Source organism: Schistocerca cancellata, chromosome 2, assembly GCF_023864275.1.
Source record: "Schistocerca cancellata isolate TAMUIC-IGC-003103 chromosome 2, iqSchCanc2.1, whole genome shotgun sequence".
NCBI lineage: Eukaryota > Metazoa > Arthropoda > Insecta > Orthoptera > Acrididae > Schistocerca > Schistocerca cancellata.
Window position 1 is genome coordinate 477677139 of NC_064627.1, and position 18513 is coordinate 477695651.

General features: G+C 39.8%; 1 protein-coding gene across 14 annotated transcripts in view; it reads right to left on the minus strand.

Moving 5' to 3' along the window:
* LOC126162000 (nuclear receptor coactivator 7) overlaps positions 1-18513 on the minus strand; it is a 790565-nt gene that overhangs the window by 153997 nt on the left and 618055 nt on the right. For 11 of the 14 annotated variants that reach the window (XM_049918207.1, XM_049918219.1, XM_049918213.1 and 8 more), the window contains 2 exons: positions 18049-18211; positions 17049-17271 (listed from right to left, as the gene is read on the minus strand). In XM_049918207.1, the coding sequence (XP_049774164.1) occupies positions 17049-17271; positions 18049-18211 (386 nt within the window). Of the gene's footprint in view, positions 1-12857; positions 12933-17048; positions 17272-18048; positions 18212-18513 lie in introns of all 14 variants that reach the window. The other 3 variants (XM_049918209.1, XM_049918211.1, XM_049918216.1) reach the window with 1 other exon arrangement.

Genomic DNA, 18513 nt, shown 5'->3' on the forward strand with positions numbered 1-18513 from the left:
CTACTTTATCAAGTTCAACCTGTCCCCGGCCATGCTCATTGGCATGTGTAGCCCCTGCAATTCTGTTCAATAAAGCAGGCAGCAACTACTCCCACAACACACTTGCCTACATGTCAGGGCACAGGAAAACATTTCTCGCCCGAATATTTACGCTGCCCTGTGAAGAATGTTAATTTGACAGGCCGATATGAATGTTGTGTAAGCCAGCCTATATGGCAGGGGCGGGGAAAAAAGCACTTTTTGCCTGTATCTCCATTCCTATTGCAGCAAGGACATTAAAGACCCCACAGAGCTGATACTTGTGACGCCTGCTGTTTCTGTACCATATTTGGTTGAAAATGATCCAGGGGTTTGAAACACACACACACACACACACACACACACACACACACACACACACAGAGAGAGAGAGAGAGAGAGAGAGAGAGAGAGAATAATAATAATAATAATAATAATAATAATAATAATAATAATTATGACGATGATTGAAACAACATTCAGAGCAGCAATTACCAGTCTTAAACACAACTGACTTTTTTTCCAATCCTTACGTATCTATTTCACACTTCACGGAAATGCTCATTGAACATGCGCCTTTGTTTGAAAATTTTCATCAAACCAGGCTCGAACCCAGCCCATGAGTGCTCTACATCACAGGCACGCTATCCATCGAAAAATCGACGATACTTTAGGGTTCTTTAAGACACTCAGAAAATTTCGAAGCTCATTTTTGAGAGTTGCATGGAACTGCTTTTGTGGTTTGATATTTAAGTACTTAACATACCACAAATATATTAAAAAATATAAATCGTCCAATAGCCATGTGGTCTTCCTGCAATAATACACTTAAATTACTGTTTCAGATACGCAGTGTTGCATGCTTCCACAGAAGTTGCTAACTTTTCGTGTACTTCACTTGTTTGTTTGTAAACACTGAGATCTACCTTTGAGGAGGTAACTGGTTGGTCTCCTTTTCACATACATTTTCCTTAGACTGTTTACTTGTATTTCTCTCAAATCTCGTAGGTCACAAGTCTTTTGCTCATTTACAACGAGGTACTTCTTTCACTTTTTTATTTGTCTGGTCCTTCTGCCTTTTCTTTGTTCGACTGGCTTTTATGCTCCTGTCCCACTCTTTGTTGTTTACCGTTTATTAGGATATTTTACGAGACATGCATACGCCATCTCCTGCAAGCAACCTTTCTTGAATATTTACGAATCACTTTATCAACGGCGTCCACATTATACTTCGGGGCGTTACAGACGATAACCGTTTCCGGTTTCTTCTTTCCTTCTTCGCCCGCTGGTGGGCTGCAAAGTTGTGTGTTGAGAATAATCACATTCCCTTTCACTTGGCACTCTCAGTGTGCACTCTGGCTTATCAGTCTTTTTCAAAATGTTGCTGGAATGTAAGTCAAGATTATTCTTCCTCACGCAGTTGGGTCCTCCACGACGATTCTTGTTCGTTGTTCCCACAAGTGATATTGGTTCCTGGTGAATTTTCTAGACAGGGTGAAGGGATATGAAGAAGTTGCCTGTTCCTACGTTTACTCTTGGGCTCCATGAGGCCGGTTGTCTCATCAGTCTTCCTCCTTGCTAAGGTATGGGACGGCATTGCAAGTGTACTTAGATTCCATGTCTGCACCTACTCAAAACTCAAGTCCCTATTTGTCAGAGTTATTTGGCATAAAATGGGTATTCCTGCATCCTGCTTAACTTGCAGGTAACGGTTCATAAGCTAATATTTTCACCGCGGCGGTAACAGCAGAGTCCTTTTTCCACGATCTTGATCCATAGTTCTGAAGCAAGAGTGATCTTGTCAGCAGAGATGCGTTACGCTCGTGACTACTTCTAGTCGACGTGGAAGAATCGGTAAGTTCATGGAATTTGTCTCTTGTCATTTTATCTCTGATAAAATTAGGCCCCTAACACTACTGAAGGACGTCCGAGGAGACATCTTTAGCAAGTAAAAGCAACTGACTTACATGATACCACGCATTGCGTAATTCCTCCACGATATGGTTCAAGTAGTGTTTTTTTAATTTCATTCTGAGCATTTGATCCTGCAGTGATATAGAGTCGTCCAGTCGGTGGGAGCCGTATGCAGAGTCCTTTAGGACATGAACTGCCGTTCTTCCTAGCGACAGCGTGTTAGCGACATTCCAGTCCATCTCAAGCCGCCATATTCACTGTTTCTCCAGTAGGCTCCTGTGGGGGAAAGAACTGTGATGGGGAGACATCTACCGACGGTAACACCTCTGTAATATCATCATCATCTTCATCATCATCATCATCATCATCATCATCATGGTAAGTCACCAACTGACTCAATATCTGAGTTCTCGAAAATACACAAGATCTCTTCACTGGTATGACCACTCTGACGTGACATATCTGAGAACGCCTGTTATGAAAAGTTACGTTGCAAAGGCCAGCGTGTAAACTTTTCCGGCAATGTGGGTTCATCATCATTATTCAAGGCAGCGATTGTTGACCAAAACAAAATGCAACGTAAGTACTTTTGTAATTACGAGAACAGCAATATTATAAAAACTTACCCCAGGAGGCAATTGACACCTCCCGCTATTCTAGATATTTCCATGATATTGTAAAAATTCAGCAAAATGCTAAGAAGGAAGATTTAGTTAAATGTCCCGTCAACGACGCGGTCATTACAGACGTGGCACACGCTCTGATTATGATACGATGGCGAAGGAAATCGGCCCTGCCCTTTTCGAAGGAACAATCCCGGCATTTGCCTGGATAGGTATAGAGAAATCATGGAAAACCTAAATTTGGATGGCCAGACGGGGATTTGAACCTTTGTCCTCCCGAATGCGAGTCCAGTGTGCTAACTAGTCCGCCACCTCACTCGGTTGCCAAGTGCAGTACCCTATTGGCAAAAGTAGAATAAATGAGGCGAAGTCACAAAGTGTGGTGGAAAGATGTTAAAAAGTGACTCCAGCAATGCGGAAACAAAAGGTGAAAGGTGTCTCCGTTCGGCGCCTTTCGTTGTTCTTTTGTTAGGGCTTGCTCCCGTTCCATTCATTTGTAGATAAATGTTTTCGAACCGGCCCTGGGTCTCACATGTCTCAGACAAATCTACGAGCATACGTGCTGCTTTTCTTTGTATACGTTCAGTATTCCCTGCTAGTCCTGTTTAGTAAGACCGCTCACTTGATTAATATGCAACGACAGGTCGCAGGGTGTTTTGTAAGCAATTTTTGTGGATTGGCGGCATTTTTCCAGTATCGTAACAACGAATTAAGACTGCAATTTGCTTTGACTCGACTGAACCTATACGTGATAATTCCATTTAATATTAAGAAACTGATACATCCAGCTATTTATCGCTAGCTACTTATATAAAAGTTCAGTAAGTTTTGACGTAAATAACAGACAAAACAACCGGCCATTTTTCAGAATACAAGAACAATACTTTTAGGTCACACGCTTTGGCACAACAGCTTCTTGGAAAGAAAAATACAAATGAAAAAATGGAGGGCGGCAATAAAAGCCCCTGTCAGGAAATAATGGAGGCGAGTTTGGAGGCGGCAATGCGCGAGGATAGCAAGGCAACACCACAACATTTAACAGTCGTTACAGTGATAACGAGTGGCATCGAAATCCTATTAAAGAACCCCCAAGAATAAATTTTATGAAGATGTGACGACTGAAACTGGTAAGAGTTTCTGAAGTGATAATTTATTACTGCGACGTTTTCGTACGATTTCGGAAATTATTCTTTTATATTGGTGACTACCGAAACATTTCTGTATTGCTCAAATGTGAGAGATCCATACCAAACTGGACTAACAGGGGATATTGAATGTGTCCAAAGACGGCCACAACGAATAGCCACAGGTTTCTCTTACTCATGTGAGAGCATCGCGGAGACACTGAAAAACTATAACCAGGATTCCACAATCTCTACGTTCACCTTCCATAGTAATCGCAATGACAAGATCAGCATAATTACAGCGGAAGCGTTTAAGTAAGCATTTGTGGTGCTCCATACGCGAACGGAATGGGAGTAAATACTAAGACCTGGTACAGTGGAAAGTGCCTTTTGTCATCCCTTTACATTGTTTAACAAGATGCAGACATTACGAAAATGGCAACATTGCATGCTCTGATCAATTCTAAAATTTACAATAGATTTTATTTTTGTTTTTTAACAGTTGAGTAAAGGCGTTTCTGGGTTTTACGAGCCCTGTAAATCTTCCAATACGACCGTGCCTTGAAAAGCACTGTCTTTATCAAACCAACATTAGAATTTATTGCCGCTTTTATTAGAGAAGTTGACTTTCGCATTTAAAGATTGAGCCATCATATTTTCTGCTCGCGGAAAAGAAACTACTCTCTTTATGTGTACTTTTTTTGAATTCTATTCTAGAGTATTGCCCTTTACGACTAAGTTTAAACTAACCCAAATTTGTCTACAAACCGCAACGAAGACATATACACTGTATCTGTATGCAAATGCGCGAACTAGTGTTCTTGTTCACTGTGACGATTCGTGTGGGCTCACATCCTATTCCAGATCACAACTCTACAAGTCACTTTTTTCACTTGCGGGTCAATGTTGTGGCTTATTCAAGCTGCTTCTTAACTGACTGAGCGTTCCACTACAGAAAAATATGTAGCGGACACCTAGGTAATACGCCACAACCCCTCAGTCTCAATAACCAGTAACCCAGACAACGCAGTAACGTCAGACAACAGCGGGCCGGTCGTGAGGAGAAAAAAAGTCTGCTATTACACAGTTCTTTTTGGCTAAGTACCAGTTCGGACTGAGCAAGGTGATCTTCCCCTCCGTCCCACCAGCTTATAGTTGGAGGAACCATTCCAATATTCGGCTTAAATGATTTTGAGGAAAAAAATAAAAATGGGTAAATTATTACGTCCGGAACTGAGGGAAATTGTTCCAAAAAGGCACTGCAAATTATGTTGGTCTTCGTTTCATTCACTAAAAACTCACAGCTCCACTCCCTCAGACTTCCTGCTAAAGTGCTCTCGCAAGGTACTGGAAGGACCATATAGAGGGCAGCACCGGGAATGGAACTAGCTGTCTACATTTTGTTCTCATTCTTCGGACAGGTTGGTGTCGACTTTCAGCCTGACTTCTGTTACACGACAGAAAACAACATGCGGCTCACCAAAAAGAGGACACGCAACGTGAAGCTTCGTGCTGTTAACTTTTTTTTTCTCAAAAGCGAAACAAAGGGCTGTCCATGACGAAACTGAGGGGAACCTTCAGCATTGTGAAAATATTAATTACGATGTCGAAGGGAAGCAGCAGGTGGGAACACTTCTGTTTTGAATCGCGAATAGGACAGTCGAAAATTATTCGTCTTTATTTTCCAGTCCAAAGAGATTTAAGAAAGAGAAACCGGTCCACGGAATACGGTACCGGTAGTAGCAATTCAAGTCATCACGTTTTTCTATAAACATAAATTAACTCGCAATAGTTCGCGTTTGGAAAAAAAAACCTTCATGGTTTTCCTGAAATATCTCAATATTTTAAAGATACTGAAATATTGATTAAGCAATTTTTCTTTGATACCCCCTCCTACAGTCCGCGCGTAATAGAAGCCTGCTTTGTTGGGCATTTTCTCGTACGGGAGTGGTAAGTTTTTGTGCCGCCCCGAAGCACTGCCTTGCTTCTCTCTTAACCTGTTTCTTTGTGTTGTTACGTGAGACTGGTTTAATTCTTTTCTCCTGGACGTAATATTCTGCCTATATTACGTCTTTTATAAGCAAATAAACTCTTCGTAGTGCCTCATATATTGAATGAAGCAGCTGCGAACAATGAGTACAGGACATTGTGCCAGATGTGAAAATATATCAAATTTTGCAGGAAAGTAGTCATGTCATACGAAGAGCTACTGATGGGCTAGAGGACCCCCTAGGCGAGAATATTCACAAAGAGTGCTTGGGCTTGTCTTCATATACTGAGGCACAGTCTGATTCGCCTATTGCAGCCCTAACTTATGCAGATCTTAATATGTATCCGGAAAATGGGGTTGGAACAGCAAAATTGTTCAAATATGAACCCCCTCCGGCAAAAATTACTCGTCAGAATACTGTGACAATTCAGGGAGTACGGTACTCAAGGCTGTACACAGATATTTTTTGGAATTACCCGAGTACCTTGGTGTTTTGTAACCAGCAGGATTCACGACATCACAGTATCACTATACAAATGAACTATGGGCCACTGATGGGAATGTACCAGATTTTTTTACTGCATCAATGAGCAAAGACGTGTGGGGAGAGGGAGCGGGTGGGGGGGTTCCATGCTCATTTCCCAGCTGTACAATTTGACAATAAGTTTACAAAAGCAGATAGGAAGGAAACGGATAACATGGGAACAAACAGAGAAATATTGAATGAATTTGTGAATGTCTTCATGATAAGTTTGTAGAGCAGGAGCATGGACACTGCAGATTCAAGCAGCATATTCCAAATAACCCAACAAATAGGTAAATGCACTCTGTGATGATGGAACTTTTTATATCCTACATATGGAAGTACACGCAGGCAAACAGCTTTCTGGCCCTTATTAAGTACCGAATGATGCAGAGAAAGTGGTCTTCTGATTAATTCCACCCAATGGCAACTTAGGCAGAAATGTGGCAACAGACCGTTATTTTACTTCCGTAGCAGTCACTAACTAACTGTACGTTAATCATTGTCTCACATTACAAGGTACTCTACAGAGGAGAAACCAGGAAACCTGTCTCATTTGCTCATATGATCCAAACAAGAAACAGAAAAGGCATGTACTAACAGAATCTGCCATGCACAGTGATGAGAGCATAGATGATGACAGTGCTGAAGCAAATAAACCTTAAGTGGTGAGATTTTACAGTCTCTCAAAAGCGGGCATAGTAGCTGCCAATCATCTGAAATTTGAATGTTCTGTTTCAGGAATAAGCAAATGCTGCCTCAATTAAGCTGTTTTTCAGCTTGCTGGAAATTGCTAGACATTTAATGCCAAGCAGAAGATACCTTACAGAACTGAGTAAAGCACATATGATCAAATGTATGTAAATTCCTACATTATCACATGACTTGTAGCCCCAAAGCACTAGGAGTAACTGAATCAATTGAAATACCAAGCTGTCACTACTGCCCTAAAAGGAGAAACAGAAATACAGGGTGATTATAATTAAACTTTCAAACCACTTTTAGAAATAACACCACTGGTCAGAATGACATCAAATTGCAACGGAATATTATCGGAGAAGGGGGAAAAACATATGGCAGAAGAAGAATAAATTGTTACAAAATATAGCAACAGATGGCGCTGTAAGCATCATAATTTAATAGTGATGAACTCCAAATTGACAAATGAATCATACAACAATGCCTAAGGTGTATGTTTGACGTTAAACAAATTTTACTGCTCATGTGCATGGGTGTACAGATGTGGTACTATTATTTATGTAAGCCCTTCCACCATGGCAACGTCAAATCACATCATCAGATGGGGAAAATCTGTTTTTTATTGTCCTGCGGCCAAAAACTGCATAAAAAGTGTCAATCAAATCAGATTATTAATTTCCATATGACTGCTGCAAAACATGTTCAATATGCTGTTCACTCTTTTCTGCAACAATTTGAAATCGAGAAACAGCATGTTGCGCAGTATGTGCCTTCAATGCAGCTAAGTTTGCAATTGGAACACTGAACACAACTTCTTTAAGATAGCCCCACAGCCAGAAGTCACATGGATTAAGATCAGGTGATTGGGATGGCCAGGCAGTAGGGAAATGGCAGCTGATAATTCTAGCATTTCCAAAATGGGGCTTCAGCAGCTGCTTAACTGGATTTGCAATGTGTGGAGGTGCACCTTCTTGCATGAAAATGATCCCATTCACACATCCACACTGTTGGAGAGCTGGAATGATGTGGTTGCGCAAAAGACAGTAATAGTGCTTACCAGTGATGGTACAGGTAACAGGACCAGAAGCACCTGTCTCTTCGAAAAAATATGGCCTTATGATAAATGATGCAGTCAACCTGCACCGCACAGTAATCTTTTCAAGATGAAATGGTACTGGTTGATTTGCATGTCAATTTTCCATTGCCCGTATTCAACAATTCTGTGTATTGACATATCCTGTCAGATGGAATTGGGCTTCATTTGTCCACAAAATCTTCCACAGCCAATCATTGTCCACTTCCATGCAAGTAAGAAATTCTGAAGCAAAGGTCTCTCCTGCTGGCACGTCAACAGGAAGCAACTCGTGCACATGGGTAACTCTGAATGGATAGCAAAGAAGGCTGTTTCATAGGATTTTGCGCACCATGCTCATGGGTATGGGTACGTACAATGTTCGTGCAATTCTCCATACACTAAACGTTAACACACCATGACTCGTTTACTCCTGCATTGCTGTGGCGACTGCTTTCAATGACTTCTAATTAATTCATTTCCTCCCTCTACCAGGTTACACACAAAAGAAAGCCCAACTTTTCGGATTTCCAAACCATTTACTCCAGACCCACAGCAGTCATAGGACGAATGCCTTTTTTCAAATCTGTTATCAGGAGAGATGTTGCGAATCTAATGATAAATTGTGTGTAACCACCGCATACTGAAATATTTTTAGGTTAAGCAAAATGTGTGTTTCATTTTACGTTTTAATGTATTTGTAATGATAAAAAAGTAATTTACTTGACAGATTTAGCTCCGTGTGGAACTTACAGCTAAAAAATGTAAAAACTAAAATACAAAAGCAAATCTCCAGTGCTTTATCTTTGCAGTCTCCCACCACCTCCCAAAGTCCAACCGTCTGGCCACAGAGGAGCATTCCCCTCTGACCTCTGGAGCAACTGAATTACATTCTCCATTAGGGATTCAACTACCTCTTGTCGTGCCCTGAAATGTGTTGCCGCCCCCCCCCCCCCCCCCCCCCCACACACACAGGTATTCTGATGTCCACTGAACCTACACAATATACTCATCCATCCTTACGCAACCCTTGCTCCCAACCCCTTACCTCACAGCACATATCCCTAAGATAGACCTGGATGCAAGACCTGTCCCATACATCCTACCACCACCACCACCACCACCACCACCACCTACTTCAGGTCGGTCACAAACATCACTTATTCTATAAAAGGCAGGGTCACCTGTAAAACCAGTCATGTGATCTACAAACCAAGCTGCAACTGTTGTGCTACATTCTATGTGGGCATGACAACCAACAAGCTGTCTGCTCAGAAAGAATGGCCACTGAGAAACTGTGGCTAAGAAACAAGTGGACCACCCCTGTTGCTGGGCACACTGCCCAACACGACATCCTTCATTTTAATGACTGCTTCATGCCTGTGCCATATGGATCCTTCCCACCAACACGAACTTTTCTGAATTGCTGAGTTGTGAACTGGGCATTGTCTGTTTTTGACAGAGGCCTTACTGGCTGAAAGCTTTATTTGTGAAAGTCTTTTTGTTGTGCCTATCTGTTCCCCACAGAGGACTGATGAATGGTGCAGGACTGGCAGTTGATCCTGAAGGTAAATAAATGTAACATGTTGCACATACATGGAAGAAGAAATCCACAACTGTAGAACTACATCATTTATGACACATTGCTGGGGACAGTATCTGCCATAAAAAAATCAATGAGCAACTATCTGGAGAAATCAAACCTGAAGTGGACTGACCGCAGTGTAGGGAAAGCAGATGCCAGACAGATTCATAGGACTAATCTGAAGGAAATGTAAGTCATTCATGAAAGAAGTGACTTACAAAGCACTTGTTCAACTCAGTCTTCATTACTACTCATCACTCTGAACTCTTACCAGGTACACGTAATCAAAGAGTGACTTACTTCATCACATGATTGTTTAGTTCGTGTGAGAACATCACACCAAACTACAGTGGCAGTTCTACAAGAGGCATCGTGCATCACAGAGAGGTGTATTACAGACATTCTGACAGATTTTGTGCCCAGAGGAGTCTAACAACATATTACTTCCTCCCAGATACATCTTTTGAAATGACCACAGTGAGTACATTTGAGAAACTGGAGATAATACAGAGGTTTACTGACAGTCATTCTTGCCACACACCACTCACGAATCAAAGAGTAACAGGGGTATGAGTTAGTCGTACCACAAGTACCCCCACTGAAGACAGTCAGGTGGCTTGCCTAGTACTGACAGATTTAGTATGTGCAACTGAATCAACACATCAGGTCTGCAATAGCAGACAGTACATGAGTTGTCGTTGGCTCATCAGTTTGAAAGAAATTCAGGTGGTTGTCAGGCAGCTGTGGATGCAATGGCAAAAATTACTGCAGCTAGTGAGATAACTGAATGCCCCAATACTATGAACAGGGAGGATGGCTACAAGCTGCATTCATCAGTGTTTGTCGAACAGGCTCTGTACAGTTGCTAGGAGCCGCAAGACTGGAGTGTAAGGAATAAGCAAGCAGTAAGTACATTGCTGTGTGGAATACTGATGCAAAAAATACTATCCCTGGATTTTAGCAACCAATTTCTTATTGTCTCCATAACCTAACAGTTTTGATGTCCTTAGGAGAACTGCTAAAAGTCTGTTAAAATGCCAGCTTCCATTTTGTACTTTCTATTTTGTTTTTCAGAATGATTTAGCCCAACGCCCAGAAGGATTTTATTCTAAGTGGCGCAGGCAGAGGAAACCTCTATACAGTATCCAATCTGCCTGTAAGGAATAGTACAATTCTTTCTCTATTCACCCTTCAGGTGTGCACCTCCCATTATTTATGTTACAGTGGTGTCCCCCTTCTGGTGTATTCCAAGTTTTCCTGTTGCATTTGTACATTAACATAATTAATTAATTTCGATCTACTATGTCACTAATCCAACTCTGTAAGCTTGTTCACTCAAAGTTCAGAAAATGATCATTTATAGTGTAATTGGACAGTAATTAGTTCATTTAAACTGTTATGAGCATTACCAAACATTTGTTACTGGTGATGGCAACCTAAAACTATTTTTAGTAACCATTCTCATCTCAAATCTCCCTCTCCCTCTCCCTCTCCCTCTCCCTCCCCCCTCCCTCTCCCATGCCACCCTTCGTCCTGCTACCCCCCCCCCCCTTTTTCCCAGTTCCTCATCAAGTTCTGTACTGGCAGATGGCAGGAATACATTACCATACATGAGCTGATCAGACAAAATCTTGACACTGATGAACATGAAAAAGGCTTCACCAAATCCCATTTGGATAAAGTTATTTTTTTTATCAGCAACACATACACACATCACTCTGTAGAGCAGGTACTTTCATACCTGTATGAAGAGAAGACTTTGCTTGCTCACACAGTTTCAACTCTTTGGAGTGCAAATGCCATAAGAATAAAGACTGCTGGACCAACACTTCTTCCATTTCTTGCTAGCTATTGGCTACAACCTCAAGGGAGGGGGAGAGGGGGGGGGGGGGAGGGGCGAATCAAGTGTTCTTCACATCTAATGCCCAAAAGAATAAACAAGCAGTAGGAATAATTTCCTGATGTTTGGTTCCATGTAATTTCAGGCACATATCCCTTTGCCTCAAATAAAAAAGTAAGCTTATGACTAACATCTCACCCAAAACATTGTAAACATATTTCAACTGAAAGTATTTTAGATGTACTGTGTAAATGAAGGTGGTGGCTTCTCATAATAAGACCGTTTCCAGTAAAGCATCCTAATTCCTCATCAGCTGTCACAAAATGTCGCCATAGGAATGACTTATTTTAACAGCATATTTTGCAGTCAACATATCTGTCGGTGGATATTAATTGATGATCCCAAACTTTACCTCCTCTTATATTTTTTTATTATACTGTAAATGGTTTTCACACATTCCAAAATAGTTCACATTAAAACTCTTCATTAGGGAGGCATTTTTATTACTGTTATATGCATGTTACTTACTCATTCACAACAAAATCACATTATTAAGTGAGTGTCAGCACTGCCTGAAAATACTTCTTGCCAACATTAATTTTCCTAACATGCCAGGAAATATGTTCGGCAACTGATTGTTTTTAGTTCAACTGACTATGCAATCTAAATTGCATGGAACATGTTTCATGTGCTATGGTATCAATAAAATTTCCAAACTGCAGTTCTTTCTCAAACTGCAGTTTTCATTACTGTGCATAGGATTTATGTTAACTGATAACAGGGAGAGTTTGCAATACATTTAGTTAGATCGTATGCGAGTATCAGCTCCAAAACGTCTCTAGTTTGATTCAAATATAATATCACATTATAATGCACTTACATGAGGCCACAAACAAATTTCGACTAAGCTTACATGTAACAGGTAAGTATACCAACAATAATAGCAAATTTCAACTGGCAGGTTGCATCTTTTGACCCTGTGAGTATCTTTCATTAATAACTGCCATTTTATATGATTGCAAAATGTTGCATACTACCAAATAGTGCACTGTGCTGGAAAGGTGTACTTTGTGCAGGGTGCCTTGCTAACTTCAACAGTGAAATGTGCACAGAATGTGTAAAACTAAGTACAAAACCTACATGACAAATACACCCGATTCCAATACTACTAAACTCAACTGCTAAAGTCCACTTCTACTGACTATTCTAAAGCAAAACATCTATTAATTCAGAGTGTGTATTGTATCCAGCTGCCAAAAAAGGTCTGCCAACAGAGTTTAAAATAACAATTTTTTCTTTTATCTACAGTGATATTCAAAATATAAAAACACCCTTTTGAACTGCATTGAATGCATAAAGTACAAGAAAGTTAATCAAGAAAAATTATCAGCATTAACCAGGGGTCAAAATTCTGGCACATTTTATGGCAGCAATACAACCAACACACTTCCAAGGCCAGCTGTGCCCACCTCCTCAACTGGCTCAGATTCGGAAGACACAGTCTTCAAGATACTGTACAGCTTAACATATGGGGCCTTGATCACCTGCCAGATCCCAATACAAGACATTAGCCATCACAGTTATCATAAACCACTAGAGATAAATTACTGGAAGAGCCATTCAGCAGTATAATTTTTAAAACTAGAACAAGTACAGAATTAGTAAAAGACAAAGTCAAAGTAAAAGAAAACACATTCTCTTTAGCAAAAAATGGCATTCTTTGTGAGTAGAAGAACCGTCACTGACTCATAGTGAAATGCCATTTAAGCTATTGCCTTCATAATTTGGTAATACCATCTATCTGAATTCAAAACTCTGCAGTGACATAAATATGATTCAAATTAATCTTGAGAGAAGCTGAATTTCATTTCTTTGCTTTTTTCTACTGTCTAAACAGAATGATATCAATTCTATCTTGAACAGTATTTCAACAATGTGTAAGGTAACTCCATTCTATAAATTGGAAAATTGCCATTTCATTATGAGACAGTGTAGTGCCTAAAGTTTTTGGAAATTGAAAATGCAGCCAATAAGAAAAAGAAGTTATTGTAACACTGTCTACAAACAGCCATCTTCAGATGAAAACTATAAATTTAAAAGTGGGAAATGTAACTTTTTTTCACTTAGTGCTATCTGTACAGTGAAACCTCATCATTTAAGGTGCTGATGCATAAAAGCTTTCACCAAATTATGAGAAATAATTATTTACAATTAATTTTTTCAGGAACAATTAAAAAACACACAAAAAATATTCTTAAAATTTTTCTCACACAACTCTGTGTGTGTGTGTGTGTGTGTGTGTGTGTGTGTGGATTAAGATTTTGAAATCTACAAGGGAATGAAGATTTGCCATATTCAGCTTTAAATATTATTCCATCTGAAGTACTATGTACTTACAGCTGGTTGCTGTTACACATCCTGATACAGACAGCTAAATTAGGTTATCACTGTACTTCCAACCGTGTTGGTCAGTCACTATTAAAATATAATGTGCAGTATGTTTATAAACACACAAGATATAATTCAGATGAAGGAAAGGAACATGCATTCCATGCACATTCATTAAAAAATTATGGACTTTTATAAGCACACGAGTGTGAAGATTCCCATAATCCATTCAAGTAATATTAAATTTTATTAGCACTTAATGGGAAACCAAGTCATTTAATGAAAACTAAATTCAATTTACAACGAAATCAATGGTTTAAATATAATAAGAAACTTGTTTCTTCTCCAAAAAAAGACTTATTAGCAAAAGCTCTTTTTGACAACATGATCAATCAAGTTTCTAGGTAAAAGTAGCTGAAAATTATGGTATGTATCTGAAGATGCCTGCTCTACAGTGAGTTGAAAGATTGTTACTTTATGTAATAACCCTCATAGATTTTTTAGTAACTAGTTAATTGTTGTATCATTCAGACAAGCAGTATGAAGCATGTTAAATTAATTCTAAAAGTTGCTTGAATTACTTTCCAGATGCTTTGCCAGTTAATTCAGCATGCTTCAAATCCATCCCCATAACACAAAAAAGGTCAAATGCTTTCCAAAGCCATATTGCAAAACTGCATTCTAAAACAAAGCTTTCATAATATTTTGCAAAATTGCAGCTGAAGTACACAAATATTTCACACTGTAACATTGGAAAACACATCTGCAAGTTAAAGTACGAAAGTGAATGATCCAACTGAACACACATCCAGGAAATAGCTAACTTTCATGAAGCTATCAAAAGATAGACATAGAAGAGGTAATCAACATCCCTAAAATAGTTTCTGGGAACGGAAAAACCACCACTAAAATTTTTCTTCTGGGTCTTACGTTTTAGTTTACAAAAGCTCCAAATATAATGATATGTATAATCACCTTCCCTTGCTAGAGTGGTATTTTTTCAAACAACTTACAGATGGAAGAGTGAAAAACAAACAGAAATGAAACAAGCAAAATTATGTTGTTAATAGGTAAAGTTGCTATACATACACTGCCTGACACAAAAAGTGAAGCACATAGAAGGGGAAGAGGAAACAAAATAAAATTTAGTGGGTTGAGACAGTATACGATATATTTCAGTGGGAAGTCAAATTTATGAAGTACTTAGCAGTATGAGCCCTCTTACCAGTATGACGGTGGCCCCCCTGTGGCCCGGATGCACATACTGAGTCGGTTAGGAAGGGTGTCCAAGTCATTGTGCCCTCTTCTGAGGCAAGTTAATCCAAAACTGTTGTTACCAGTCCTCGATATCCTGGATACTGGCACTGCGACCGAGTTTGTGTCTGAGCTGGTCCCATTCAGATTCCACTGGAGACAGATCTAGGGATCTTGCTGGCCATGACAGTACCGCAACATCACACAGACAGATCACAGACGGAAATGCCATGTGTGTACTGATGAAAAATGACCCCGTGAGTATGTCATACAAGAGGGAACACACGGATGTTCGTGACATACCGCTATGCTGTCGGAGTTCCCTGAATCACTATCAGCAGTGATCTGAAATCATACTCAACAGCCAGCCACTCCATGACACAAGAAGTAACACAGTTGTGCCTCTGCTACACGTTAGAAGAATGTGACACCTCTATCCATGATGCCATTATTCTTGCCAACAAGTGTCATTTGGGGTAGTGCACAACTGTGATCCATAGTTTAACACAATGTTATGCCATTTATTGGCAGTCCATGCTTTCCAGTCATGGCATCACTCTAAGTGCAGCCATCTGCGTTGTTTTAATGGTAGCATATGCATGGAACGGTAACTTCCTGGTCTGACTGCTGTTAGTTTCTGAGTAATGTCATGGTATCACACAGAATGCCACAGTCAGTCCATAATTTTCTCTCAGATGGCAGTTGCTGATGTGAAGGTGCTATAATGTACTTGGCATACATCAAGGTGATCCTCCCTACTGGTGGTCAGACATGATGGTCAATTGGGACGTAGACTAGTGTTCCTGCCCTCAGGTTCCCATGCAGTCTAAACTGGGCTACCGTCACATCTAAACGCCCCACATATCTCAATATTGCAGAAGCCGACTAGCCGGCTAAACAGAGGCCCAGAATGAGAGCCCTTTCAAATTCTTGTCTGGTGCTGATTACAGTGTCCTGCATGATTACATGGCATTTCCATGTCCTTCACCCAGTGATCATACAACATCTGAGGCTGTTCACACCATTTATATACCCTACAAAGTCTGGTAACAACACTAAACACAAACAATGCTACAACACTCTGGTGGCCATTCTACCTGTCGAAGAGAACTGCAACTCATCATTTACAAGTTCATACCCACCCATGTTGTATATGTGTAAGAAATTGCATATATTTCTGACCGTGTCTTCTGGGAGCTTCGCATTTTCCATCAGATAGTGTATATTGAAGTGCTGTGTGGAAATAACATAAGAAGCAAAACAGAAACTTGATAGAATTATAAGCTACGAAACCTGAACTGAGAAATATGAACAGGAGTGAAATTTGGAGACAGGTGTAAGATATGGTAACCGTCACCAGTTAGTCAAAGTTAGAGAAAGGGGATAGGCTGAGCTAAGTTCCACTGTGATCTACGATACAAATCTCTGTCTCAATGAATTTCAAAGTTGGATTATCATTTTTGTTTATATTCTGTGCCCCTCTTGCTTTTAAGTATCCAAGCAAATTTTTATACCACATTTTTAACTTGCTGTTTCCTTTAAGCTTAAGTTTCTATCAACGGCATGTTGCTACTTGTTTTATTTCCACATATTATAACATTAAATACATATATTTTATGTAAGAATATTTTCCCACAAATATAAGCTAGAACTTTTTTTTAAAGATTTCAAGTCAAGCCCCACAGACTGGACATGTAATGCCACACCTTCCTGTAGCTAATGTGTTTGTAAGGGTGATATATTGTTACACCCATATACAAGGTATTGGGTATGAATCACCTCTTCAGAGTCTATTAAGACTTTATGGCTAAAAATAACAATGTTTTTACTAGTGGTGTTTACGACCAGTCAATTCAACCCCTCAGATACAATCATATTTAAAAATATAAATTTTAAGCATGGGATAGAACTTGAGTGACTTCACTAGGTCTCCCCAATAATAATAGTTTAATCAGAGGGCCAACAGGTTTGTTTACTGCTATGTTAACTACAAGAAACAATGGAGATGTATGACTTACCTCCCACGATTCACGTGTCAGTTCCCCCAATTCTGCATCACCATCACTGCCTGATCGAGACCGACTTTCCCCTGTTCGACCATTTCCATCTCCAACTTCATCATCCCAGAGTTCTGTATCTGATTCCACTAACTCATAACCACGTGATTTGAAGTCTATTTCTTCCAGGTCACCGTAAAGATGGGGGATCCACAGCATCAGAAAACTGTACAGTTCATCAACCCTGCAAATATACACGTTTTTACCACAAACTATACTAAAAGGTAATAATGAGATACATGATACTTAAAGAATTACATTCCCAATACATAAAGGACATGGCATAAGAATTGACTTTAAGTTTACATTTTCTTCTCATGTCGAAAGTACAGGGCAACAACTTAAAAAAATAAAACTTCCTGGTAGATTAAAACTGTGCAACAAATCAGGACTCAAATGTGAGATCTTTGCCTTTTGAGGGCAAGTGCTCTACCCATCTGAGCTACCCAAACATGACCCATGACCCTTTGTCACAGTTTTACTTCCACCAATACCTACCTTCCAAACTTTGCAGCAGCTCTCCTACATAATCCGCAGGGAGTTTGACATCAGTACTCATTCCACTTCAGAGTGAAAATTCATTATGGAAACCATACCCCAGGCTATGAATAAGCAGTGTCCCCAGAATATCCTTTCTCCGAGGAGTGCTAGCCTTTTAAGTTCTGCAGGAGAGCTTCTGTGATGTTTGGAAGTTAGGAGACGAGGTACTGGCAAAAATAAAGCTGTGAGAATGGAACATTTATCATGCTTGGGTAGTTCTGTTGGCAGAGCACTTCCCTCCAAAACCTGAAGGCCCCAGGTTTGAGTCCTCATCCAGCACACAGCTGTAAAACAGTCTTCCCTGTATGTTAAATTAATTGTATATTTCATGTGTGACCACTGCACATTAAAAATAACTTTTGAATTCTCAATTATGTATAAAATTAAAGAAAACTCACGCTCAAAAACCTCTAATACTTGCCTGTTCCTGGGTACACTGAACCAGTATTCTGGCCTCATTTTCTTTTTCCCATATGACATAATGGGGGTTGACTTTGGAATCTTTTTATTTAATGGTTTCCCCATTCTCAGTGTTAAGTAAAGTGGTGGGTCTTCACAGGATCTTGCTGGTCTTGGTATCAATTCTAAGGAGACAAAAAGAAATAAATTTTCAAAATTGGTACAGTACTTTAAAAAGAGATTTTAAATTTAGCTTCATATTCAAAGTCCATGGTGATTTTAAAGAAGCAGTCACAAAGAGATTCTACAGAAAATAATTAGTTTTGATGTACTAATTTAGAAGACATTTATCAGACAGTAATTCCTTGCCCTTGTCCACAAAATTTAAATCTACACACCAAGACCAACTTAACAGAAATTCCACAGTACAAATTATTTATCCATAAGCCTGTCCCCATATGCAGACAACAAAGACACAAAGAGAGAG